This window comes from Pseudopipra pipra, chromosome 5 (assembly GCF_036250125.1).
Source record: "Pseudopipra pipra isolate bDixPip1 chromosome 5, bDixPip1.hap1, whole genome shotgun sequence".
NCBI classification, from domain to species: Eukaryota; Metazoa; Chordata; class Aves; order Passeriformes; family Pipridae; genus Pseudopipra; species Pseudopipra pipra.
This window is the reverse complement of record NC_087553.1, coordinates 21,243,102-21,268,975: the sequence shown is the minus strand read 5'-3', so window position 1 is coordinate 21,268,975 and position 25,874 is coordinate 21,243,102. Positions and strand designations below refer to the sequence as shown.

At 38.7% G+C, this 25,874-nt stretch overlaps 1 protein-coding gene across 2 annotated transcripts in view; it reads right to left on the bottom strand.

The window, feature by feature from the left end:
• RFX4 (regulatory factor X4) overlaps positions 1 to 25,874 on the bottom strand; it is a 91,191-nt gene that overhangs the window by 28,161 nt on the left and 37,156 nt on the right. For both annotated transcript variants that reach the window (XM_064654877.1, XM_064654876.1), the window contains exons 5-12: positions 19,575 to 19,636; positions 14,674 to 14,887; positions 13,757 to 13,834; positions 11,789 to 11,952; positions 9,303 to 9,403; positions 7,454 to 7,512; positions 5,737 to 5,881; positions 1,419 to 1,513 (exon numbers count right to left, since the gene is read on the bottom strand). In XM_064654877.1, coding sequence (XP_064510947.1) covers positions 1,419 to 1,513; positions 5,737 to 5,881; positions 7,454 to 7,512; positions 9,303 to 9,403; positions 11,789 to 11,952; positions 13,757 to 13,834; positions 14,674 to 14,887; positions 19,575 to 19,636 — 918 coding nt within the window. The remainder of the gene's footprint in view (positions 1 to 1,418; positions 1,514 to 5,736; positions 5,882 to 7,453; positions 7,513 to 9,302; positions 9,404 to 11,788; positions 11,953 to 13,756; positions 13,835 to 14,673; positions 14,888 to 19,574; positions 19,637 to 25,874) is intronic.

The following is a 25,874-nucleotide window of genomic DNA, read 5'->3' as shown; positions in this document are numbered from 1 at the left end:
ATTCAAGACTGGATCTCCTTCATAAATGATGAAAGGAAGGCAAAAAAATTGCTCTGATCTTCATCTTAACCTAATTACTTACATGTTCATTCTTGCTTCCTAGTCAAGGAAGCAATTTATAATCCATAATGCTTGATCTACACTGAAAATTTATATTGATATTTCAAGTAAGGTTTAATATTGAGTATAAATGCTTCTTGAACTCAGAATCACAGAATGTGCTGAGTTGGAAGGCACCTACATGGATTATTGAGTCCAACTCCTGGGCCTGTACAGGACCATACCCAAGAGTCACATCATGTGTCCGAGACTATTGTCCATAAAGTTTTTTGTTACTTCATGTTTTTATTTTTGTGAATTCACTTAGTCATTTAACTAGGAAAAATACTTTCCAGAAAGCACATTTCAGGCATTAACTCTTCAAAAATTGATTTATTATAGCCATACGTGAGTTAAAGAATTAGGTTTATCCTATCAGCTATTAGAATTCATTCAGGTTCTTCATTAAAATTAACAGTCATGGTCTGAATTTCAAATTGCAAAAGTTCCCCAAAACAATCAAAATATTTCAAGTAATCCAGGGAAATATCTGTTCTTTTCTGTATGGCCCTTTTGCAGCAGAGAGAGGCAGTGTATTTTGTTTTGTTTTGTTTTTGCTTCTGAGCTTTCACAACTAGGCTAGGAGATGGACTCAGTGATCCTTGTGGGTCCTTTCCAGCATATTCTGTGATTCTGTGAACTGGAATGAAGAGTTGAAATTCGAATAGAACATCCTAATATGAAATATTGTTAGTGACAGAAATTAAAATAGTCAGTCATATATTTTCATACTCTATGTAAAATTATGGCAATGACTGATTGTTTTTGAAAATATGTTTTAAAGCTTTGTTAGTAGGTTTCTGCATGCACTTAAATTAAAATAAAAGTCCTTGGTATCCAAATCAGCTCAAAAGTTGACAAAAATATGCCTTTGATTGAATGGTAATATAGGCTTTCATCCTTACATTTGATTATATATAAATTAATTAACTAGCTTAAATATCCTTTTCATAAAAATCTCAGAAGGCTAGATTACGCTTTTATTTGTACTATGTCATTAGGACAACTCTGACTCTCAATCTATTTCTCCATGTTCTTGAAATATTGATTTGATTGGAAATCTCAGCTCTGTTCATTCTTGAATACTGTCTTTTGGGATAAAATCAACAAGTGCAGAATAAAGCAGAATCCTGAACATGAGCAATTCTCCATGAAAACTGGTGAGATTTTGCCCACTGCTGCTTTATTCCTGCTTATTACCGATGCCTTTCTTTTTCTTTTTTTTTAAAAAATTATTTTTATTTTTTCTAAAAATCTATGACCTCAATAGAGCTCATAATGCACATCAGTGACTCAGCTCCTTGCTCCTGCTTACCAACCTTTACAACGCATCTGTCCACCATGGAATCCAGCCACTCGATGTACGACTCAATGGGGGACTGCTCCTCCAAAAGGTGATCAAACTCCTGATATACTGGCAGACAAAACAAAACAACAGCCCACCTCAGTACTTGGATTACATTTGGAACAAAAGAAAAACAAATAAAAAAAGGCTACCAGTAGCATCACAAGTTCGCTGTGTTTTTTTTGTAATAGATTGCATAAGTGTAATAAGTTCATCTTGGTGCTGACCCAAAAAGTTTGCTCAGTCTCTTATGTTGTTTCTATGGAAGTGATGCAATCATTGGAAGCAGTATTTTCATGTGGGCAAATTAGAACCTATTTCTTAAAATTAATATTTTGATTTAAGCTTCAGCTATCGGGTGTGCCTGGAAGTGAAATGTTTGTGGTGTTCTCTACAAAGAGTGAGAAAGTCAGCATGGACCCTAGTGATGAAAAAATGTCATGCATAATATTGGTTTAGAAATGCATAAAGAATCTTCTAGGCACCAAGTGGATGAGTATCGTTGTAGGACACTCATCTGTATAACACTTTAGTTGCAAAAACATGAATTAACTGCTGTAAATCATCTGTTTGCAATGTCAGACATACACACACACACACACACACACAATTTCCATAAACTTCTACTTCTTCAAAGCAAGTTGCTGTCATTGCAGAAATGTTATACTTATTATGAAGAGTTGCAAAAAGCAACCTGTATACTTCTTAAGCTTTTCCAAACACACTTTTTCCAATATTAATATTTTAACACAAAAAGTAAAAACAAGTCATTGGAGTGCCGCCCTTAAAACTGCATCTCGTTTATTTATGAGAACCAATGGCTGGAAGACAAAGAATCATGTATTTTGACACCTTAACAAACTGTTCTTCAACTCAGCTAAAATAAAAGGCATAGTAAGTCAAGAAAGATACTTTCTACCTGCTGTGTTGCAGGATGATTTCAATGTGCTATGCGTTTCCATTTCTGCTTAGTTATAAATAACAGGAGGAAGGAATTTCCTACCGTAGAAAAGATAGTGAAGGAGGCAAAGCTTAGAGATGACAGCTAGAGATACGAGCCAGGGAGGCTATCAGACAATAAAGCAAAGAAAACCTCCCTGGTCTCTTAAGTTGAATCAGCAAGACAACCAGGAATGCATTTGCTTCACACCTGACTACAACTTTGTTTAACTTAGGCTTGCAAAGGCTGACTTGTCAGCAACATTAGTCAGGGAAGAAGGGATATTTGGGCCACCCTCATCTTCTTTCATTGTTTTATTGGATGGGCAACCTCCTTTTATTCAGAACAAGATCACAGAGGAATCTAAATGTCTCCTTACCTGAATATTTGGCTGGACAAAAACTGCCTGATACAACAGATGAAGTAATTCATATGCTGTGCAAAGAGGGGAGCAAGAGTGGAAAAACAAATCAGTTGCTTCCTTTGCTGCTGGAGCAATACAACTGTGTACAACAACCTATTTGAGAAAAGTAAACTTTTAACCTTTAGTGCCTGTCAAAAATACCTCAACAGGATCTGAGAAAGAGGGAATAAAGTAGAAATCATGTCAGAGATAGCTACCAGAGGAGAGCGGGAAAGAGGTTCTCTTATGTCCAGTGATTTCTCTGTTTCTCTCTAAGCTTGTTTAAAGGTTTATAAACATGTTTACTTTTTTCTAGTTACGGAAGCTGGCAATTGTACTTTCTTGATTAGTAGTACCACAATGTGAAAGCAGGCCTTAAGTTCATGTCATATAAGTCACACAGAATGTAGCCTTTAAAAAGAACTTTAGTCAAGTGCAATAAACATCAAAGATGGAAAAAAAAATGTTCTAGAATAATCTTGCTACATATAAGAACATCTCAGTGGAATCTCATCTCATGATGAACATTCATAATAAGTTACTATTTCCGAGTAACTACTTATTGGACTTCGTTCATGGCTGGGCTTCACAAATGAAGATTTGGGAAGGGCTCTGCCCACCTTTGTTACAAGCATGCTGGTGGCTAAAAAGGCCAATGCAAGGTAGACATGTCCAGTTGCAAAAGGCACAGCAGAAAGACTCCTTAGGTGGTATCAGCAAGACACGGTTCTTTCTGCGTTGTCTTTTCTCCTCGAGAGTGATCCTGCTGCGTTCTCAAAGGAAGCAGCAGCATTATAGATGGTGTGTCTCCAGACCTCCCGATTGGAGGCCAGAGTAGACCAGTGATGATGATCAATATGGCCAAGGCTGAGATGTTGTTTCAGGGAGTCCTTGTATCTTCTCTTCGGGGCAGCCAGTGGCAGGTTCACCATAAAGCAAGATCTTAGGGAGGCGGTGGTCCTTCATCCTGGAGACGTGCCCTGCCCAACGCAGCTGTGTTCTCAGCAACATGGCCTCAATACTTGTGACTGCTGCTTGTTCAAGAACAGATGTATTGGTCACATAATCTGACCAGTGGATGTTTAGGATTGTGCAGAGACAGCATTGATGGAAGTGTTCGAGGAGTCGCAGGTGGTGGCGGCAGATGACCCAAGATTCAGATCCATATAAGAGAGTAGACAGCACTATGGTTCTGTAAACACTGATCTTTGTACTTTTCTTCAAGTGTTTATTTCGCCAAACTCTTTTATGAAGCTTTCCAAAGGCAATGTATGCCTTTGCTAACCTGTTGTCTATCTCTCCATCAATCCTACCATCCCAGGAGATGAGGCTACCTACGTAATTAAACTGCTGGACTGATTTGAGCTCTGATTCGCCAACGGTGATATGGGGATGAAGGAAGACTTTCTGAGGTGCTGGTTGATAGAGAACTTGTGTCTTCTTTAAGTTGACTTCCAGCCCAAAAAGCTCAGCAGCCTCTGGAAAGCAGGATGTTAAATGCTGCAGTATGGACCTAAAATATGGAAAAACTTGCTCAAATCCATTAGCATTCAGGAAAATTCAGTTTGATTTTATTACACGAAAGTTTGTATTTAAGTAGTTAGTGCATGTACAAGAAGCTTTCCTGAACATTAAGGATTTTCTGAATGGCAGCCAAAACTTTTCCTGCTGCTAGGGAGTGTAACTTTGGGAACTCTCTTTTTCAGGCAATGCGAGGATGTTGGTTAGATAGTGAAAACAGAACAGATAGCAGAAGGATGCACTCAGCTTCTGGACTTCAATCTCACTATATGCTACCTCCTCTACTGCCATGTCAAGCTTCTATCTCCTCAAAAGGGAAGAGGGCCCTGTTAGGAAATGAATAAAGGGTTAAGAAGGAGAGTACCAAGCACCTCTCACTGGAAAACAGAGCTAACAGGGAATGCAAGGCCCATCCCTGAACAGAGGAGAAGGCTTCTAGTGTTAACACAGTGGAATGACTGTCAAAGTCAACCTTGTAGGGTCCAGTTTACCTGTGAAGGTGTCACCCCTCCTCTTCCCAGCCACTCAGTGGAAGAGTTACCTCACTAGCAAACCTACCCTTGCTGGGCTCCCACAAGTGGTTGCCCAGCTTGCACTCCGTTAAGGCTGGATCTGGATAAAAGATGACTGGTGTTCTCAGGAGAGAGATGGCAATACAACAGGTGTGTTCCCAGAGAAGTGAGGTTATGAACGATGCTAGAGGCAAAGCTCTGCTGCCTCAGATCAACGAAACTCAAGGTGCTTCATGTTGCACCTAAGCTTGCAACCATGAAACACTTGCTGGATTATGGAAGGTATATTTTATATTTGCAAACGATCTTTGATTCTAAAACCAATTTGCCCATATCTCCAAAGTCACTTTTAAGTCCATGCCCTTCACTATACCAGACAGAAGCTAAATTAGCCAATGAACTTGTTTGATATAGGACTTCCACTTACTCATGAAAGTTCACGGTGAAAGCTTACCCCATCAGGTGATCTTGTTTATGAAAACACGGTGTGAAAAGAAGCTTTTTATAAACAACTTTATAAGGGACTCAAATACACAGCCACTTGAGTGTTCAAGGCCTTCAAAAGACAATTTTCCTGCAATTCTACAGCAGGAAAGAATGGAGTTTCACATATTCAGTGGTTCACTCATAAATTTAGTTTTTCATGGAAAAATCCTCCTGAATTTGGGTGAAAGTTTTGTGCCATTGACTGTTCTGGATACTAGAAAGGAACTCATTAATGGAAGAGTGCCCAGATCTATGTCACAAAACATAAGGCCTTGGCAGGGGCTTGCCTTACATTTTGGTAGAATGTCTCTGCATTTATCTTAAGCCTGCAAGCAAACCAATGGCTGCAAAAATAGTGCTACTTTCTCTGAGCTTTGTTTGCAGCAGGAAACCAAGTTCACCTGGCTTTATTTGAAGGTTCTGCTCTTACATTGTATGATGAGCTTTCTGTGTTCCTCCCGTGAGTCCTCCATAGTATAGAGGGTTTGTTTGGTAATGCTATTCAGATCCACATTCCTCCAGTCCTCCAGCATTTGAAATGTGATGTCTGCACTGTGGATCACTGTTCTTGATGCCTGTAATCCAATCCAATCTATTCATTAGTTCATGCTTTATTAGGTTAAAAAATAGGCTTTATCCCCTTTTACGCTTCCTTAGCTAGGCTCACTAAGTTGATCCTCCTCATGGACCCCCACCCACCAGCTTGATGTCTTATGGATATTACAAGGCCCTCAAACAAGAGACTTCTCAAGTAATTTTGCCTACTTTAATCAACTACAAGTATTTTGCTAGCATCCACCCCAAACCCTAAGGAGCAACACTAATCTGATGCTGCCATTGCTAGACCCCTCAACCTCTATCAGCTCTGTTGGTTTTTATGGCAAGCTTCAGTTCAAAACAAAAAAGCAACAAGAAAAGTCAAGACACAACCAAACAAACCCCACTCAGGTTTGCACCCTCCCCTCTCCCAGACTTGGAAGACTCTCATTCTTCCCTCAGCCACATGAAAAGGTCAAACCTCCTTTGCCTCCTCATCAGATATGTGTCTTGGTTGACTGAGACAGGGAGCTGCTGTTGATAATGGGGAGGATGGACTGAGAGGAAAGGAAGTGACACAAGGTCATGGTCATATAAAGTACAATGGATCTCTGTAAGTTAAGCAGGGATGATAACCCGCACTAGAGTTATCAGCTTCCCCAAGGAAGTGGTGCACTTGAAAGAGTCCTTCATGTAGGTAAACTGATCACAGGTCTGATGCAGAAGGTTGTGGTCTCTTTATCTTGATTTCCTCTGAATTCCTATGGACCTCCAAGGTTTGGGGATGATCCACCAAATTTGGGGAAGGGTAACACTGGTTTCTCTGCCTCCACCATAAAAATAACGGAGGAAGAAAGCTACAAAGAATTCCTTGCAAGAGTGGGGTTTTTTCCCCCAGATTCTTCCTGTGGGCTTCACCTCTCACAGATTTAACCAGAGGTGTTGGATACACCTTCCAAAAATGGAGCTTTCAGTGTGACATTGAAAACAAACTATCCCCTCCAATACCTGGATGAAATGTTAATTAGCTCCATGTATTCCCTCCCTTTTTATACTACGCAGAATTTGGCTTCCTGACTTTTTGATAGGTAGTTGATAGGTGAACTGGTGAAAACCAAACACTTCAGAGCAGTTTCTATATTCACTTGCTATGGTTACATGACCATGTCTATTTAAAAGCCCAGTGGTTCAGCTGTTTTGTTTTTCCCAATTTGCATTTGATTTGTAATATACAATTAGACTTGAAGTTTATTGTTGGGCAGGTAGAAATTTTTCTTGCTTTGCAATTGGCCTAGTACACACTGCTCTGAAAGCAATGACATGTCTCATATTTACTTACTGGAAATGAACCATCTCTTCAAATCAAATAATACTTTTTTTTCATGAAAATGCCCTGCTGGATTTAATAATCAAGAGTTGCCAGTTGTCTAGAAAAGCATTTTTCACTGATTATTTTTTGGTTTTGTAAAGATGGTCACAATAAATATTGGACACAAACTGCTAACATGCTCTCCTCCTCTTTGAGTAAAGTCCAACCTGTCAATTCATAAAATTATTTGAAAAGTCAGTTAAAATGGCATTCATCAAACTTGGGTAACTGAAATATTTACTTGGCAAAGATGATTTAGTGAAGTCTGTCGCCGGAGTATTTGTGAGAATCTTCTGGACACTGCAGGAAAGAAGAGATGCATATTTACATACTGTGCTAAATAAAGAAAATTATTCCTGAAAGTATTAAATTAAAATGAGGACAAAATAAAATAAAACAAAACAAGATCCAGTTTCCTATATAAAATTGTGGTCATATAAAATTCACTCAAATAACCCAATTTTCACTTAATTTAAACCTTGACCTAAAACCTTAAATCTGGATGCTCAATCAGTTTTACAGAGGCATATTGCAAGCAATGATTTATAGATGCTGTGAATAATGAGGTGACAAGAGAAACATAGAGGACAATAGGAGTGCTTTGCTTTTTCAGCATGGCAAATTTTCTCTTGCTACACAAAGGAACTGAAGACCAGAAAGAACTATTTAATGGGAAGACAAATGTTGGTGCAAGAAGAAGTGGGCATAAAATATAAATAGGTACCTTATGTGTGGAAATGAGAAAAGGTTGCTAAATCTTAATGCAAACAAGTTTTGGAGAAGTCTTTTGACTGAAGTAGTAGGAGCTAAACTCTGATACAGTTTCAGGTAGTATTTGATCAAAGTTTCTGAAAGTGGTTGCATGATATGCTAATACATTATGGACTAAAGTGCCTCAGAAGGTACTTGCCAGTCCTCTGCTCCTATTTTAGCTCTTTGCAAGCAATATAGACCTGGTATTACGATATTTCCTATACTTGGAAAATGAACTTATAAAATGTTGGTTTGTGCATATTTTGTCTGTAATCTCTGACTCTGGAACTGCAAACATTACCAAAGCTTGCAGTCACTCCTTTCAGTACCTCCATTGGCTGTGTACACTATCACCAATTCTGATGAGGAGGAAACAATGGCAGAAGCAACAAAGACTCATGTAAAAGGCAGGATGCACGCAACATTTTCCTTATATCAAAATCACCAGACTTTCAGGTATATCCAAAGAGATATTAGATGTGGCCACAGAGTATTTTCCCTCTGTACTGTACAAAGAGGCAGTCAAAGAACAGAGACTGAGAATGACTAGAGAGTACATCGTCCAACTCTTTCTCTCTACCTATAAGATTGGAAAAGATTTTGCTGCTGAAGATTCTCAACATTTTTGAACTGGTAAAGATGTGGTAAAGCATATTCTCAGCTCCTATTTTGTTTAATTTTTAAACAAATTCAAAACCCCCTAAAATCAGTTGTTCCAACTTTCATTCTGACTGTTCTCAGTAAAATATACACCTAATTTTCCACGCTGATCAAAATAGTTAATCCTTCTCCTAAATTAGTTTTTTTTTTTCTTTTAACTTTGTGGTGTGGAATTTAGTGCTCATGAAAGGCAAAGAATTGAGAGCCGTGAAATAAAGCAGGCTTTATCAATAGGTGATGTGCACTGCAGGCATCTACAAAGCACGTCTGAAAAGGACTAGTGCCCTTTCCTGTGGTGACAGGGTAATTTGATCTCCTTCATTTTTAACTCTGGCACTTTTTTGAGTAAGGGCCTCAAGCTGTATTCAAATTCTGCTTGCCTAAAGGTTTGTTTAATAATTTTCTTTGCCTAATATCATCCCTAATGTTTGCTTACTATAAACAAAATTAATTTCTTATCAGAATCCACAAGAAAGGAAAAGAAATTCTCATTTTGAGCAGCGTCTTCTTTCGCTAAATGAGATTGGTTCTCATGAACAAGTGAAGAGTGTAAGTGAATGCAAGATTTATAATGATGACAGGTTCCTAAAAGAGCACTAGTCTCACTTGCAATTAATTTGTAATCAATAAACACTGTACATCCTAGTTTAAAAGGAGAGAGATTGAGCAATACATACATTCAAATTTGATATTTCGTAGGTTTTCTGGCAAATCATGGAGAGCTACTTTCAGCCACTCATCCAGTTGCTTTGCAAACTTTCGGATCACCTGCGTCAAACTGCAAAAAGGAATCACTGCATCAGAACACATTTACTCTGTGCATTATACTATAAAATCTGAATGTGTGGGACCATGAGTCATTTATTTGCAACTCATTATTATGCAGAGTTGTTAACATATCTTAGTTTGTAGGCATGAAGAAAAACTTCTGAAACTGCTGAAAACTTTGCAGCAAAAGCAAAACATACCACCATGTTCAAAACCTCACAAAGAATGGAAGTCTCTGTGTGGCACCACTTTGATACTTACAAACAGTATTCCTACTTGAAATACAATCATTCATACTCTGTACAAATACAAAATCACAACCATTTAAAGAAGACAATAAATTGAGCTTTGGGTTTCTGCTCAGCTGTGCCCAGATTTATACAGATGTATACAGGGATGTTCAAGTGGAGCAACAATCAACTATGCTGCAGGCCAGAACCAGTGAGTGGGGATGATGGTGGAGGGGAGGAATTTTCAGGCCAAGCCCACACAGGTGGGGGAAACGGGGGTGGAGCAGGACCTGCCCGCTTAGCTCTGTGCAGGACTGGAACTTTCCCAGACAAGTGAGATTTCTCTCTTCTCCCTTGCTACCCACTCCTCATGGTTCCATCATTTCCTGTTAAACTTGGTAGGAGATCCATTCTGCTCTTCTTCTTGGAATCCTCAGTATAAAATGTCAGTCTCCAGGAAGAGCTGCAGAGTGTTGTTCAGGGGACCCTAACAGCTGGATCTGACAGACAAAGCTGAACTGCCTGTAGCAATAGCAGAGATACACAAATGAGAGAGAGAGAGGACAGGTACAAGGAACTTTCCTCTTTCAACTAGGAAGTTTTTTCTGTTTGTAGTCCTAACACACTGCACTGAGATGTGGTAAAATAAACATGGCCATAGGCCTGCTCTGCTCCACAAAGACAGCTAAAGAGGAAAAGGGATGGATGACAACTGCTGTGCTCACTAAAAAGTGGCTTTTCTAGATAGCCAGAATTTGTTCCCAGGAAGTATCTCAGAGGATTCTGGCTGAGTCAGCAAGATTTCCTTCAGGAGCTTCCATTGCAATGAGACCCTTCTTCACCCCCTCCAGTGCAGGCTATGGCTTAATAGCCACAATCTGGCCCTTTATATGCATTACAAAAGTCTATATTCACACTCAAGTCTCTCCTTATTTGCTATGAAAGAACTAAGCAGCTTGAGAAAAGGACTGCTGTTCTGTTTAATCCTTCCAGTGAAATAGATTTGGGGGGGGTGGGGGGAAGGAAAGCCTTTAAAAATGTACATGTCTTATCAAAAATAGCCCATGCTTATAAGAGATTTCTTGTGTAAAAAATACCTTGCCTGTAATTCAGTACTTTAGCAGTCATGAAAGGCACACAGGGGAGCAGAACAACATCCTGAAAACATTTTCTGTGATTAGAGACACTTTAAAATCTTGGGAGCTAAATATACAGCATCAATAAGAAACTCCTAGAGCAATATTCTTAACAAATTGCTCCGCACCAGGACTGCATCAGTCAAACAATACTAAAGATGTACAAATATGTCTGGAAAAATACCTTCCTGATACTCATATTAGGAAAAACAAAGGGAGAAACATTGCACTCAATGACTATACTTTTTGCTGTGGACTGTTGATCTCTGTCCTGCTTCACCTATATAAACAAGACTTCTTGGACTGATGTGAATTCCTGGTAGGAAGAGAACAGCTGAAATCTATCACATGGATTGGAAAAGTGAATTTAGCTTTGAAACAACAGAGGCAAATACTTATTAAATAAAGTGATCCTAAGCAAATAATGCTTCTGTTCTTCATAGAATAGTATTAAAATTAAATCATCTTCTTCAAGGTTTCACAAGTATGGTCTTAATGTTTTATATTCCTGGCAAGCAGAATAACAGTTGGGTTTCTAGACTGTATACAGAGACAAATGCTTAGGTTGCAGTGCCTGAATATGCATGTGAATATTTACAAACAGAGTGGTCAGGCCACCTTCTCTTGTCATGATGATCCAGAACAGTTATGTTGTTTTCACAGACTAGAAGAAAAGTGTCAGAAATTTTCAGAAGACAGGGTGGTACTCTGCAACCTGCAGACTTCTGACATTCCCTGAAAGTTGGGACAAAACTATCAGCTGAATGTTAAGAAACCAAGAAGATGGTATCCTTTATCCCATAAAAACTCCCAACCCTCCAAGCTTTTTATAATACAAGCCTTGTTAAAATCTGAACATTTCTTGAGGAACATGTAAGCTCTTCAACTTCTTTCAATTGACACTGTGATTTAAACTCAGAAAATGGGTGGCAGCAAGCAGCTTTCTGAGAACTGGTGTCATTCTTGAAGAAAACACATGCAACAAAGACAGCTGAGCTAGAAGGGGTCAGTGCTGTGAGCTATACTGACCTGTCAGGTAAGGCTTGTAGTACTGTTGGCATCAAAACTCCAGAAATTGCCTTGTACAGAATTGAATCACAAACTCCCACTATATTCACTACAGTTGAAGAACCCAATACAGGCAGCATATGAGGAGGCATCCCTTGCCAAAAGTGCAGAAGAAAACTTTGAACCTGCAATCATGAGAAGAAGCAGGGATGTTTAAATTAAAATAATCAACGGCCACAAATACCCCTCTCTTGAAATGATCCTGCTTACATAGCATTTGTTTTAGCCCCAGAGCTGGTATGATAGTGTGCCACACAGGCAAGGCATATTTCTTAACTAGACAGGCTCATACTGTAACACAGCACTCAGTGGAAGAATCAACCAAAGGGTGAGGAGACACTCTGAGTTGGTTACTGGGTGTCTTTGTGTTACTACAGCAGAGAGACCCATGGGAACCACCATATTTTTACCTTCCATCAGTGGCTGGTGAGTGTAACTCTTTGGCTTCCACATGTCAAGCCTTTTTCTCTCTCTTTGCTCTCTGACCCTGTATACAAAGGAATGCAATCTACGGTTTGGTGTAACGAGGGAGAGGAGGATAGCACATGGCTTAAAGGGGTCAGTACACCATTTTCTTCATTTTGGAAAGAAACACTACACTTCTGGATTTCTCCTTTCCTCCGATATGAAGGAAAGAGAAGAAAAAATGGAGAAAGGCAAAAAAAAAAATAGGGAGGAGATTTAGGACGCAACAAAATAAACCTCTGAAAAATTTAATTTAGGAAATAAAGGTGTTATTCAGAGAATGACAGGATCAGTTCCACAGGGGTCAGAACACCAGCATTCATGAATGATAACCTGCGTGCAATCTGTAGTGAAGTAAATAACCACACCAGGTACAGTAAAAAATATTCGCCATTTATGTATTGTTGCTGCTCAGCCCCTTCCCCACCATCAATCCTGATAAACAGATTCCCTAACAAAATACAGCATCCTGCTCTTAAGAAAGTATTCTGAGAGTCACCCAGCCAAATTTCCTGAATATGTATCACATATTTTTCTCACAGGGAACTTCTAGACTGGGTACAACAGGGCAAAAACTGATTTAAACCGGAAGATTGAGAGAATTAAACAATGAGAGGAAGAAAAGCAGGGAATTTCGTCCTGCTGTTCAGAAGACAAAGTCAAAAGACCTATTTCCTTTGATATTTTCTTCCAGGACCTGAATGTCATATTTAAATCAGGTCCTCAGCATCTCTACAGTCAGATTTGCTTTCCTGGCTTAGAAGCCTTCTTCCCACGTAATATAAAACTGCTTGTATCCCATTAACATTTGATTTTTTTCAGCTCTAATTATAAAGTTGTCTGCATGAACTGCCAGAAACCCCTCAGATTAAGTCAGATATGCAATAGGTACAAACCTTATCCACCTCTAACAGATGGTATCAGCTCCTGAGCAGTGTGTGCGTTCCTAGCTGCGCTGCAGTACAGCTGAGCAACTGGACACTTCAGCTATAGCTTTCTGGGATACTTGGGAGGCTGTAAGCCCACCACCACTCTGTATCATTGTTAACAGACCAGCAGAGCCCACTGTTTTGGCTGTGACACCTGACCTGGGTCTGTACTGAACACTGAGAGGAATTCCTTCAAACTGCTCAGTCCCAACAAAATGCTTCAAAAAGCTGTGGTGGACACACTTCTTGAGTTGTGGATTGTCCCATGTCTTGTAAGGGGATATTGCTACCTTAATCCTGCTGGAGAACAAAGGGACAAAAACATTTCCATTGCTTTTGTTCCTCCAACTCACACAGCTTTAAAAGTGAGATTTAGTGCTATCGCTCACAGAGTATATACTCAGGTATAGCTATTGTACATTTCTCATAAAAAGGATCAACCAGCACAGAACTGTAAGTCTGTAATATCATACATGAAAGTCTCAGCTCCATTAATACCTTATGTGTAATCATTAAACTACAACTGTAACCATACCTCATCAAAGTTTGCTCTTATTACAGTGTCTAGTATCCTCTGACAGTGAGTCCTATACATCATAATAAAGGTAGAAACCTGAAAAAGAATGAGGGAGACACACAAAAGATCATTCTATTTTAGGAAATCTGCTTTTAAAAATTCAGAATATAGAGCACAGAAAAAGTAAGTTTTTTCTTATCTTACCTATGCACAACTGCAAAAATAATGAAATCAGTTAGCGTCTGGTTAGATTAGTTATATTAGCTGTAAAATGAGTTTTCTTCTTAAAAGTAAATTCTCCCTTTGAATTCATGGATTTTTCTATGTCAATGGGGATTCTTCAAATGTAAGAGGAGCAAAAAGCCTCAGTGAGATCAAAGACGAGAATGTGGCTCTAATTAGGACATAAAGAACTATAAAACCCTATTCTTTTGTCCACTTTACATCGATACTACACATGTGAATAGAACCAGAAAACTAGCAAGCTCAGCCAAGAGAAGCCAGAGCATTTTTGTCATGTGTGCAGATAGGATTCTCTTAATTTCTAGTCTAGAAGGATAAGAAATGCACTAAGTCCCTCTCTGCTCAAGAAAGCATCAGAACTGTTGTTCAGTTTGCCACCAAATGTGTTCACAGATTAGAGAGCTATAATGTATTTAAGAAGTTGCCCTCAAACCTCACCTGCTGTATGTAATGTAAGTTTTAAAAGAGTGTTCATGGGCTTTAGAAATATTGTACAGCTGATAGTGTCGGCTGCCTATTTTAAGGGAAGATATTTCTTCCTATTAGATGAAGTAATTCAGTCCTCCATAAATCAAGTCAAAGCATTATTAAACTTACTCTAATTTAAAGTCTTTATATAGTAGACAAAGCTTTCATCCAGAGCAGAGAAAAAAACCCCAAGACAAGCTGAGAAAAGATTTCCAAAGTGTTACCTTCTCCTCTGGCAGACTGGCTGGCAGATTTAGATCTTTGACATTTGGAAACTCTGGCAGTAATGTTCCCAGTTTGGATCGTGGTGAATACGCCACTGTCTGTTTGGTTACTTCTTTTTTTCCTGTTTCGTTGACCCAAGCTGCTCCTTTTTTAGAATACATCACATCATAATACTGGGAGTTTTCTTTCACTGCAATTCCGTAATAATGGTACCTGATACATAGAGATGTATATTTTATAAAGTGGATTGTTTGAAAGTTTGAAAAAAATAAATGGAGACAAGAGAAATTGATAATTTCTACAGCAAAACAGATTGGGCAATAGTTTACATATTATTAACAATTATTGATGCAGCAGCAGAACATTGTGGTAATATATTGAGCTTACTTATTTTCATTCTTTGTAATTCTGTTGCAGGGCAGGAAAGAAAGAAATTCCATTTTTTTCTTCTTAGTTAAAAAAAAAAAGGGTCTTAAAGCTGCTTGTTGGCAGAGCTCTGCTGTGCAGCTGCTCCTTTAGTTCAGCAATAAGCAGAAGTACAGACCCTCTGGACTGGCCCTTCTGTTGTTATTTCAGTTCCCTGATTCTCAGACTGTTGAGGGCTGTTTTGGTCCCTGAAAAGCGTGAGTCTTTATTGCAAATGAGTTGATCAGAAGTATTTCAAAAATTGAAAACACCTCAAAGAAAAGAGGAAGAGAAAGGCTTGTGCTGGAAAGCAATGGATGGTAGGAAATGTACAGTTCAAATTATTTCCTTCATACCCTACATCAGCACTAGGCTTAGGTGAGTAGCTATACAACACTAACTGTCTCAGCAGACCACAATGGGAATTACACAGTGTGGCTGTGCAACAAAAATGGATTGGTAGTCTTATGGTACAAGTTTATGCTACAACTCAGCTTTATTATAGGTGCTGATGGAAGTAGTGATTATCAAGTAAAACTCTTGCATCAAAGCATCAAAGGTAATCTTAGTCATTCCATAATTTCCTAAATTTATTTCAGCTTCTCAGCTTCAGGAACCACTAATCCATCAGCTAGATTTGTAATGATTGCAAAAGGCATCACAAGATTGTATTGCTGGTATACTTTTGCATCAGCCTAATTTCCTAGACAGAATTTTCAATGATCCTCTACTTTTCTCCCTATACCTATCACATCACAATAAGACATTGCCTTCTGGATCCCACTATGATGGCACCAGAAGTTATAATCTCTGGATGTTTGTTACTCTCCAGTCAGTTACTTTTTCAGAGTTCTGCCACCAGACCTGCTCACTTCAATAGACACAAATTTGCTTTGGGCAAATTGGCTGGCTCTACAAAGCTCATCAATTAAATTAAAGAAAGAGTAACATCTAAGTGACGGTGGTTTAAACTAACTCGGGTGACTTTTTTTCCTTTTTTCAGCCACAGTCACTCACCCACAGATCAGTGCATGTCATAATACCCATCAGAAAATGGTGGCAAAGAGCTAGAAATCTAGTCTTGTCTACCAGCACAGACAGGCTGAGAGGAGGCCCGGGGAGTTGTAGCAAACTCCTAGTACATGATGCCCTTGCCATGCCCACTGAGGACATTCCATATTTTCCTTTAAAAATAAAAGCTATTTTGAACTCAGTATTGAATAATCCAAGTGAAATTTATTAAAACATTAAATTGACATGCTGTGAGAGGGACTTCCTGACTTCAATACCTTAGAAAGCCACACTATTGGCTCCAAATATGCCCATCAGAGCTTAGGTCAAAACATGCATCCTACACCAGAAACCAGGCTCCAGACTGCTTGTGACCTGTCACAGATAACTAATGGCAAGTTTGTGCTAACACTGGGGTTATGACAGCAGCTAGAGAAGTTTGGCTTTTTAGCTTGAACAGTAACACCCCAGTTTGGTCCCTGGCAGCTGCCATGCATACACTGCACATAAGAGCCACAAAACTTCTGTATGTCCTGCATGCTACACCTGGGGTAGGGGAAGCCAAAAGGAAATGCTACAGGGAGGTAGCACAAAAAAATTGCTGAGGGAAGGGGGGGCAGAGGGAAGAAGTGAGAGCAAACAGGACTGCTAAATTTCTAGACTGACTGAGAGGTTTGTATAATTTAAACAGAGGTCAGTCTCATATCAAGTTTTGTCTTAAATCAGTAAAAAAAAAAAGTCTGGAAAATGTAGTCAAGTTTCACTGTGCATTATTTAATTCCTGATATATTGCACTTGGCAGTAAACTACTGTGTGGCTTCAAAATCATATAGACAGCAATAGCCAAATTTACCCCAAAATTTTTCTAGATAGATTCTTCCTTCAGTAATTTTACCATCCCAAATGACCAAAACTCACTGGAGTAGTTTACACAGAGTCTTTTTCAAGCACTTTTGTGTATTTCTATCAGAAAAACAAAACCAACAAAAAAACCCAAAACAACTTAATCCAATAAACAGGGCTTGAAACTCTGATATGCAGAATAATAACATGGAGACAACACAATCTTTTTTGTGGAATGCTTTTTCCCCTCATGCAGTACTCCTTTAAAGAAAGAAGCAAAATTCCCTTCAAATCATGTAGCTTCCATAGGTTTAACTAACATCTTGTGTGTGTAATGGAAGAGTTTCAGACTGCAGTACAGAAAGAAATTGGCTTTTATGTTTAGCTGCCTTCTCATGGCTCACCTGTGGTGGAACTGTATTTAAGCTCAGCAAGATAGAGAACAGCTGCATGCTTACATCAATAAACCCAGCTGCAAGGAAGAAAGGCTCACAAGTGATGGCCAGGAGTATAGCACCATTGTAGCTCTGAACTTTGTAATGTTACAAGGCAGCCGTGCTATAAAAAGACTGAAGGCAGAACAGTGTGAAGTCAGATAATCTTAACCACTTCTATGGCAGAACTTCCTTTGGCAGTAGCAGGGAAGTAGAATGAAAATCATACTGGCAGCAATGGGTCAGCACAGTTGGTGATAAAGGAACTGAAGTGTTAATGTCTAAAGTAATTTCTTTACATAACACTTAATTGGAAAGTAGTCAGATGTTTCTGAAAACAAAACCCAGAGCTCAGTTACAGATGTGCTGGGTCTACCACAGAGTGTATTTATCCTAAAGAAGTACAGCATGCATGTAGTTTCTCTGTGTAACAGAAACCTCTTCTTATTTGCTATATAGGGAGCAGAACAGTTGCAAAAGTCGTATGAAAAGAGTATGTGACCTGAAAGCTGCTCTGACAGGCAGACAGATTAGGGGGAAATTATGCAAGAGATATTAAGTCTCATTGATTTTTAGCCTCATTGAGAGTAAAGAGACAGCTTTTGGAGGTGCAAGACACCTTCAGTCAGCAGATCAGGAGTGTTTTGCTCCTCTGAGAGACTCCTGGAGCTGCAGGTGGAGCTCCAGTTTGGAAATACAGCAGTGCTCACTCCTTTCATTAAATGGGAAGACAAATAACAAAGTTGTAGCTGATGTCAGAGGGATAGGAAGACTGACAGTGGGTACTTTCATATGAATCCATAAAGCAACTTGTGCACACTGTCACTCTGTCACTATGAACCTCCATGAAACTTATATTCAGTGCTAAACCCTAATCCTCTGATTCTGGACCTATCACGTTTTCCTAATATGCTGTTGCACTAACCCAGAATTTCCACCGAGAGATTTTTGGTGGCTTTTATGACTGATGTTACACTAACTCTGAATTTGCATTTGGGGATGGATTTCAGATCTTCAATTAGCTGCTTTAATATGTCTGCTCTAGAGAAAGAAAGCTTAGTTATAAAAACTAAGAAAATATCAAGCTGGGGGAAAGGACATTTTGTCCCATCAAAGAGATACATCTTGGCAGGGATAACTTATTAGAAGAGCAGAGTAGGGCTATTTTTAATGACATTTCTTTTAGCATCTTAGTTTTTCTTTTCCTTTAAAGAGTGGGTCATTCTAACTTGAGTATATAAGTTCAATTCTAATAGCATATTTCTTTCTCAGCATTTAGGAATATTATATTTATAGGCTCTGTCATGAAAGGGAAACTTTAGCAACCAAATTTTGCAAACACACCATCTCAGATTTTCATTTTCTTCTCCCCAGTTTTCTGCTTGTGAACTACAGACACCGCTCTTATGCTACCCTGTAGGATTCTGTGAAGGTTAATCAAGAAAAGTAGTTATTATTATTTTTCAGGCCTTACATTGCCTTACATTTGCCAAAAAAATACTCAAAGCTCCGCTAGAAACATTTCATGGAGTGCACAAGCAGAAAAACAGTATAAAAACATCACTGTATCCTCTTCATAAATTGATAGAGTCACATCTTGTCAACAATTGGAAAGAGTCAAGGTAGTGCATACTTCATTCAGAATCAGTTTCTCATTCTGGAATTAGGATGAACTGTTTTCAGGAAGTATAATCTTTTGAGTAAGGCAATAAGTTTAATGCCTTGATCACTTAAAGGTATGCTGGATTTCATTACACAGGCAAAATGGAGGTTAAATTGTGTGGACAATTTCATTTTAGGCCAATGCATGTTCCTACCTACGTTCTAGACAGCATTCTGACACTGGTCCTCTAAACAGAAGCATGATGCTAACCTGCTGTCATTTCCCAGCCTCCAACAGTAGTTCCAGTACTCCTGGATGTAAATGTTCTTTACGTTGTGTAAAGTGAGTTGAGATGAAAAACAGTATAGGAACAACATGGAAAATATCGCTGATGAAATCAGTAAAAGGCCTCCATTAGACCACCTTTGCAGGATCACTGCTGAATCAATAAGACAGTGTAAAGATTACAATGAAACCTCCATCAAAGTTGATTTTAAGTCCCCAACTGGACAAATTATTCCCTGTTCTTTTACTATTCTATTCAGTAAAGCAAAGGCCAGATAGGGCCCTGTGCAAGGTGATAATGATACCATACACTGCTTACTTTGATTGGCCTCTGGTTCCAAGTCTTCTTGTTGTTAGCTGTGGAAACTGTTGTCTTATTATCTGCAAATAAATAGAACTGATATTAAGAAAAATGGAAAAGCACATTTATTAATTTAATATGGACTTTTAAGACACAAAAGCAGAAAAACTGTACAGCAATGTCAGCAAAATACATGGCAGGAGAAATCAGAAATAAAGCTTTTATTTTTTCCATTACTGAAAGAGGGGAAAGAGACTTGAAACTTCAATATAACTCCATTAACTACCATTAATTTAAATACTTTCAGATGTTACAGGAATAGAACATATTTCCTTAAAAATCTCAGATCGGTTCTGCCTCTAAAATAAGGAGGATTGTAATGAGAATTGGCCTACTGATTATTTGTCAGCTTGCAGGATCAACAAAGTTCTCTATGGACCTTCACAAACCTGCCATTAAACACTTCTTTTTCTGACAGATGATTCTCCAAAAAGATTTTGGTATTTGACAGGGGCACCATTTCTGCCGAGAAAGATTCTCAGTGACATTTGTAAAGATACTTGTAATCAATAAATCTTCTATGGAAAACAAGTGCATCTCAAAAACAGCAGGATACTATCAAGAATCCAGACTCTAGTCTGTCAGCAGATATTAAAAGAACATTGCTACTGTAAAACAAAACTTCAGTGCCAGTTGCATTTAAGGAAATAGATCAATGAATGTAGATTGTGCCTTCAGTCATCAGAGCCTCTATCAACCAGGCTAATCCTGATGAAAAAGCTTTACTGTAGTTGCTGGAAAGGAGGTGCTCAGCACCTCACAGGATTGAACCTGATTATCAGTGTGGTCTGAAGTAGGAGAAAAATTTTTCTGCGAGAACAGTCATGCAAGAAAGACTGCAGCAAGCTTTGAAGAATCACTTGCAAAGGAATTTCTTCCTTTTAAAATTTGTAATCCATTTTAATTGTGCTTTCATTATTTAAATTGCTAAATGCTTCCTCTTTGAGTGGGAACACCAACTAAGATTAAAGAAAAACAAACACACAAGATGGAATATAACTGCTCAACTAGAAAAAATCAATTTATATTGATTAGATAATACAGATTTTTTTCTCCATTAACCATTTTGCCACAGTGATAAATATTTAATCCTGATTGATGACTGAAAGCGTTGGAACACGTATTTGGATCAAAAGGTGCTACATAAATAAAGACATTACAATGTCACATATTTGACCATTTCTTCAGTAATTTTTATTTTTTTAGCAAAAGGTATAATCATCCTCCCTTTGTATCATATAAAAATTGACCTGTGTTGGTTTCCAAGAGCTTTTCAAGACATGGCTGATGTCAAAAATGCAGCATAGACTCGGAGTCACTAGGTTGTTCAGCTTTAATTTCTGGAGCAAAACTTCAGCAAACAGTAAAACACTTTTGTGGAGCTGTGAAAGTTCAGCCTAGCTGTTTGATAAATGAGCAGACAGGCAAGCAGCCCTTCTTTCTTTTTTTGTATGGATTCAATGAAGCCTGCCTAAAGAACACCACATGCTGTTCCAGCTACTGATCTAACATTCCGCAACATCTCAGCCTTCCAAATTCCCTTTAATTACACATTAATCCCACCCCTCTCTCTTTCATTTTCTGCAGACAGGGTTGGGGGCTCCACAAGGCTGTGGGAAAAAAGGCAGTGTTGAAGAACTACTTTCTGAGGATGGTTTTTTTGGGCTAGGGGTTTTTTTTAGGGTTGGTTGTGTAGGTTTTTTTGGGGTAGGGTTTTTTTTTGGTGGCAATTGCCATTCAGAAAATACCATTCCTCTCCAAAAATTGATTTTTCAGCATTTAACTTAATTTTAGTTAGTATTAACTCTATCTTTTCTTTCTGAACGGGATGAACCCATATTACTTTCAAGTCTTTCTAGTGGCAATGAAGTGTTACAATGCACACTGTAAATGCTACTTTATGAACCATATGTCATGTGAGTTCCTGGGATTTAAATAAATCAGCCAATTTCTACATACCAGGGCAGAGGTGATAAGGAAAAGAGAAGAATAATGAAGTAGTTGATCAGATGATCTCTTTTTCTTTTCTTTGTTTGTTTCTTTTTTAAATCCAGCTAATTTTAAATGAGATACACCTTTCAGAATACATCTAGAAAGTATGCATAATTTAAAATATCATTTATCAATAATTAAAAAAAAAAAGAGAGAATAATCTAGCAAACCTCTAAAAAAAAAGTCAGGACTTTTTTAATGTAATGCTGAATATGTAAAATATGTATAACATGGCATACTCATACCTAGGGGCTTGTACAAAATGCACGGGTATTAATGTTTGTGTTCTGAATAAAACAAGTCAAGTACTAAGAGAACTATCTGTTCATACAGATGTTTATATTAAGCTATGTTTATGCAAATCCCTGTGCAATGATACTGGTAAAGGCAAGACAAAGTGGAGTTCACTGTGTGCTGAAATGAACAGAAAAAGCAAAGGGTCCAAAATGTTGATTTTTAAATCATTTTCAGCCTGAAAAGTCACTCTATAAAATATGTCATCATAGGTTTAATGTTTATTAATTTTTAAAGACCTACAGAGGAAACGAGTTAAGTTTTCAATCTTATGGGGAGGGAAGGGGATCCTAATTGTCAGACATGAAAATTCAGGTTTGGATCTGAAAACCAAGTTGGGTCATTTTCCTTTCATCACTGCAGTGAAGTTGCACAAGCAAATGAATCAAGACCAGATCATGCAGTTTGAGCTGCTTTCTGAATGGAGCCCAGTCCCTTTTCTCACAGAAGCTCTGGCTTCTCAACAGAAGCAGTGGTAAAAAGATCTCATGGGTGGTATCCAAGGGAATTTTGGAGTGAACGGACCTTTTTACCATTGTCCTTCAGTGGAACTGAAATTTCATTTCACACTTCTCCAAAGTGACCAAAATTCCAGCTACCCTATAAGATCTGCTGAGTAAAAAGGTACAGGTTTTACATTTTCCAAGTGAAATTTCACCTACATTACATTGGAGTTTTGACTGTTAGGCATTATTTTATGTTACCTGGCTTTTTGGTTTTGAGACAGATGTAGATCAGGAGTTTCAGATGGAAGTAACTTCTATCCCTACTATATTAGCCTCAGAAGCCAATGCTCCCGCAATTTTTCTCAGTTACTAAACTTTAATGTGTTCTCCCTCTCTTTTCTCTGTGCTCTGCTTAAGACCTGATCTTACCTTCTGTCTACAGAAGACCTTTTATGCCTTTCTCAAATAAAAACAACAATATTAAGAACAGTCTTATCTTTTCCCAGCTCTAAGGTTCTTCTGCTGAGTGCCTACTGCACACATAAGAGCCAGATAGAATTCATTACATTATAGAACAACACAGATATATATATATAGTTTACACCTTTTCAGGGGATTGGTATAACCAGGTGAGCATTTGTTTAACCCTTTTGCAGACAATCCTGAAACGTGATTTTCAGAATGTCTGTGCAGGTAAGAACAGAAGGGGACATTTTTCTCTCTGTCAGGCAGTAACCCTGACACTCAATGTATGGGACAGCGAAAGTGAATGCAGGAAAGAAAGATCTTCTCATATTCTCCCATGGTGAGATTGCAACACTGGTAGTACAACATTCAATATATATTGCACAAATCTTGGAGCCAACAGGATTTTTATCCCATTTCAGCTTTTTAAACCCAATAGAGGTGTCTGAATAAACTTGAATTAAGTATCTATTTACTTGCATTTCTGGTCATTCTTAAAATAAGACAATAAAAATTAAATAGGTTACTTGAGCACCCATGTATAACAGAGAGAGCTTTATGAGCAACAGCTAGGAAAATGCACTTCCTCTGCACAGGTCTGTGCTACAGTCTGCACAATCTATTACCCTTAGACATGGCAGCCTGCAGGAGCTGTTCTGTAACCCTCAAGCGGCTGCAAGGGTGCATTCCTTCAACCTGATTACTGCCAGCTGTAATTTCTGCCACTGCCTCTCTCCTCACATCTCCAGTACTGTAACATTCCAACACAAGCAGAGCCAGGCCCAGCTTTAAAATGAGGACTTGCAGAATCACAGAATGGCTTAGGTTGGAAAAGACCTTAAAGATCATCTAGTTCCGAACATTCTGCCATGGGCAGGGATATTCTGCTTTCATCACTACACTGTGACCCATCACTCCTCATTGCATTCACTATCAAACTGTGAACTTCTTGTTTCCTAACTATTCCATCTAAATTTGTCTATGATATGAGATGTCAAAACAAATCAGGGGGGAAAAAAAAATCTTATAAAGCATCTTATGTGCCTGTCTTTATGCAAACAAATAAGGATGGAAGAAATCAGAGGTCTGGAAATTTCTGAAGTAATTTTTTTTCTTCCCTCCTATGTCAAAGTACTAAATTTTGCTCTGGGGGCAATAGGCAGAGGATGGCTTTTAAAAGGCTTTTCTCTGAAATAATTTAAATTTTTGCTTTTCAAAGGGCATAATCGTTTTGTCAATGCACCTGATCTACAGGGACATTATTCTTCATGACACTTGTTCCTTTCTATTTGAAATAGTTCTACTCATGTTTCTAGAACTTCATAGAGTAATGAAATAAAATCAAACTAATTTGCAACCCAATAACTGCACTCTACCAGAATGAGAAAGGAAAGATCAAAGTAGTCCATTACAAAATACAATTCATATCTCTCGAATCCACCAAACCATGTAAAGAAAAGGAGAAGAGCTGTGACTGTGTCTATACCCTCTCTACTTCTTGCTTACTTATTTGCATGGCCAGGAGGGAAGACTGTAATGTACTCTTGATCACAGATCTATTGTCTGTTTGGATTCAATAACCTTCCCATTTCTCTTCACTCACTTTCGCAATTTTTGAGTTAGGGCACAGTCTAGCTGTAGGATAAGAACTTGTTTCTATCACTGATACATCTCAACTGATACTGCAAAGCAAGGCAGAAAAGCCTGCTGGCACTTTCTCTAATGCCTGTGCCAAGTTCTGCCTGTCATGGAGATCAGATTTTGTGAGGAACTCTGACTGAACTGGACCCTTTAGTGAAGCTTATGAGATCTCTCCTCAGATTCATCTATGTACAACAATATCCTCCTTCAGCAGTTCCTCTGGCCAGATGGAACTCAGCCTAAGGCATGATCAAACAGTTTACTGCATCCCAATAAAACTGCAGACACCAAATGCTCTGACTCAGATCCTCAGCTGAGCTGCAGCCACTTTTGCTGCTGACTTGCTGAAGCCAAGCAGACCTAAAGCCTTGCACAACTCCCCTTGCTCTGTACTGGTGCCAGCCCGCTCGCTGCCATCACCCAACATATCTGTGGGAAAAGGCTGAGCGCCAGGATCCCTGCACTCTGGCAGACCCGGTGCTGTAAGCACAGCCTCGGGGTCGTGTTGACAAGGCATGAGGTAAAGCAGCCCAGGCCAATCGACTTCATGCTCAAAGCCTAACTGGAAGCCAGATGCTTGAACTCGCAAAGCCACTAAAAATCCCGTTCCTATAGGGCACTGAGAAAGGAAAAGTCACTCCAGAGAAACTGAGGTGTGTTTGCTGGTTTCCTTACTTTCCAAGCTTGTGGAGAAAATGACAATAGTCAGCAACCTGCAATAATACAAGGGGTCAGTGAAGCGGAGCCAAGGGACCAAATACCTTTCCAACTACACTGTAGGATCATCATTCCCCACACCAGCATGACTGCTTGTGCAGTGCTTGTGTTACTATGGTCTCATCAGAGGAGCTTGGCCTAGAAGATTCTGACTTGGGAAGAAAAGCCACACTGCTGTCAACTGTCCTTCAGTCAGGAACCTCAGCTATTAAAAAGAGATGAAGGAAAAGCAGGCACAGCTCAGATAGCACTGACAGACTGATGCAGTCATTCGATGCAGAAACAGAAAGCACATTCTCAGATTTAGATTGATTTTTCCTCAGTTCTATTTTTGTATTCAATATTGTAGAAATTGTTCATAATAAAGCAAGTGCTACTTTAGTCTATCAGAAGAGAATACTAGGAATAAACTTGGCTTTGCTAAACCAGTTACTATTGAGGCTACTTAGGAGCAAATTGAGAGTAAAGAAAAAAAAATACATCTTCAGGAAAGTACCTCCTTATGAACAACAGGCAATTTACTGGGGTGTACATTTCAATACAAAGACAAATCAGAACATAATCCCATCACAATGTCATCATCAAAGAGGTGTCAATAAAGGACTTGTCTGTCCTTTTCAAACATTAAAATCATATGGTATGATAGCATGAAAGTGTAAATCCTATTAATATTAATCATGCTTGGAGCAGAAGTCCTGCTGGC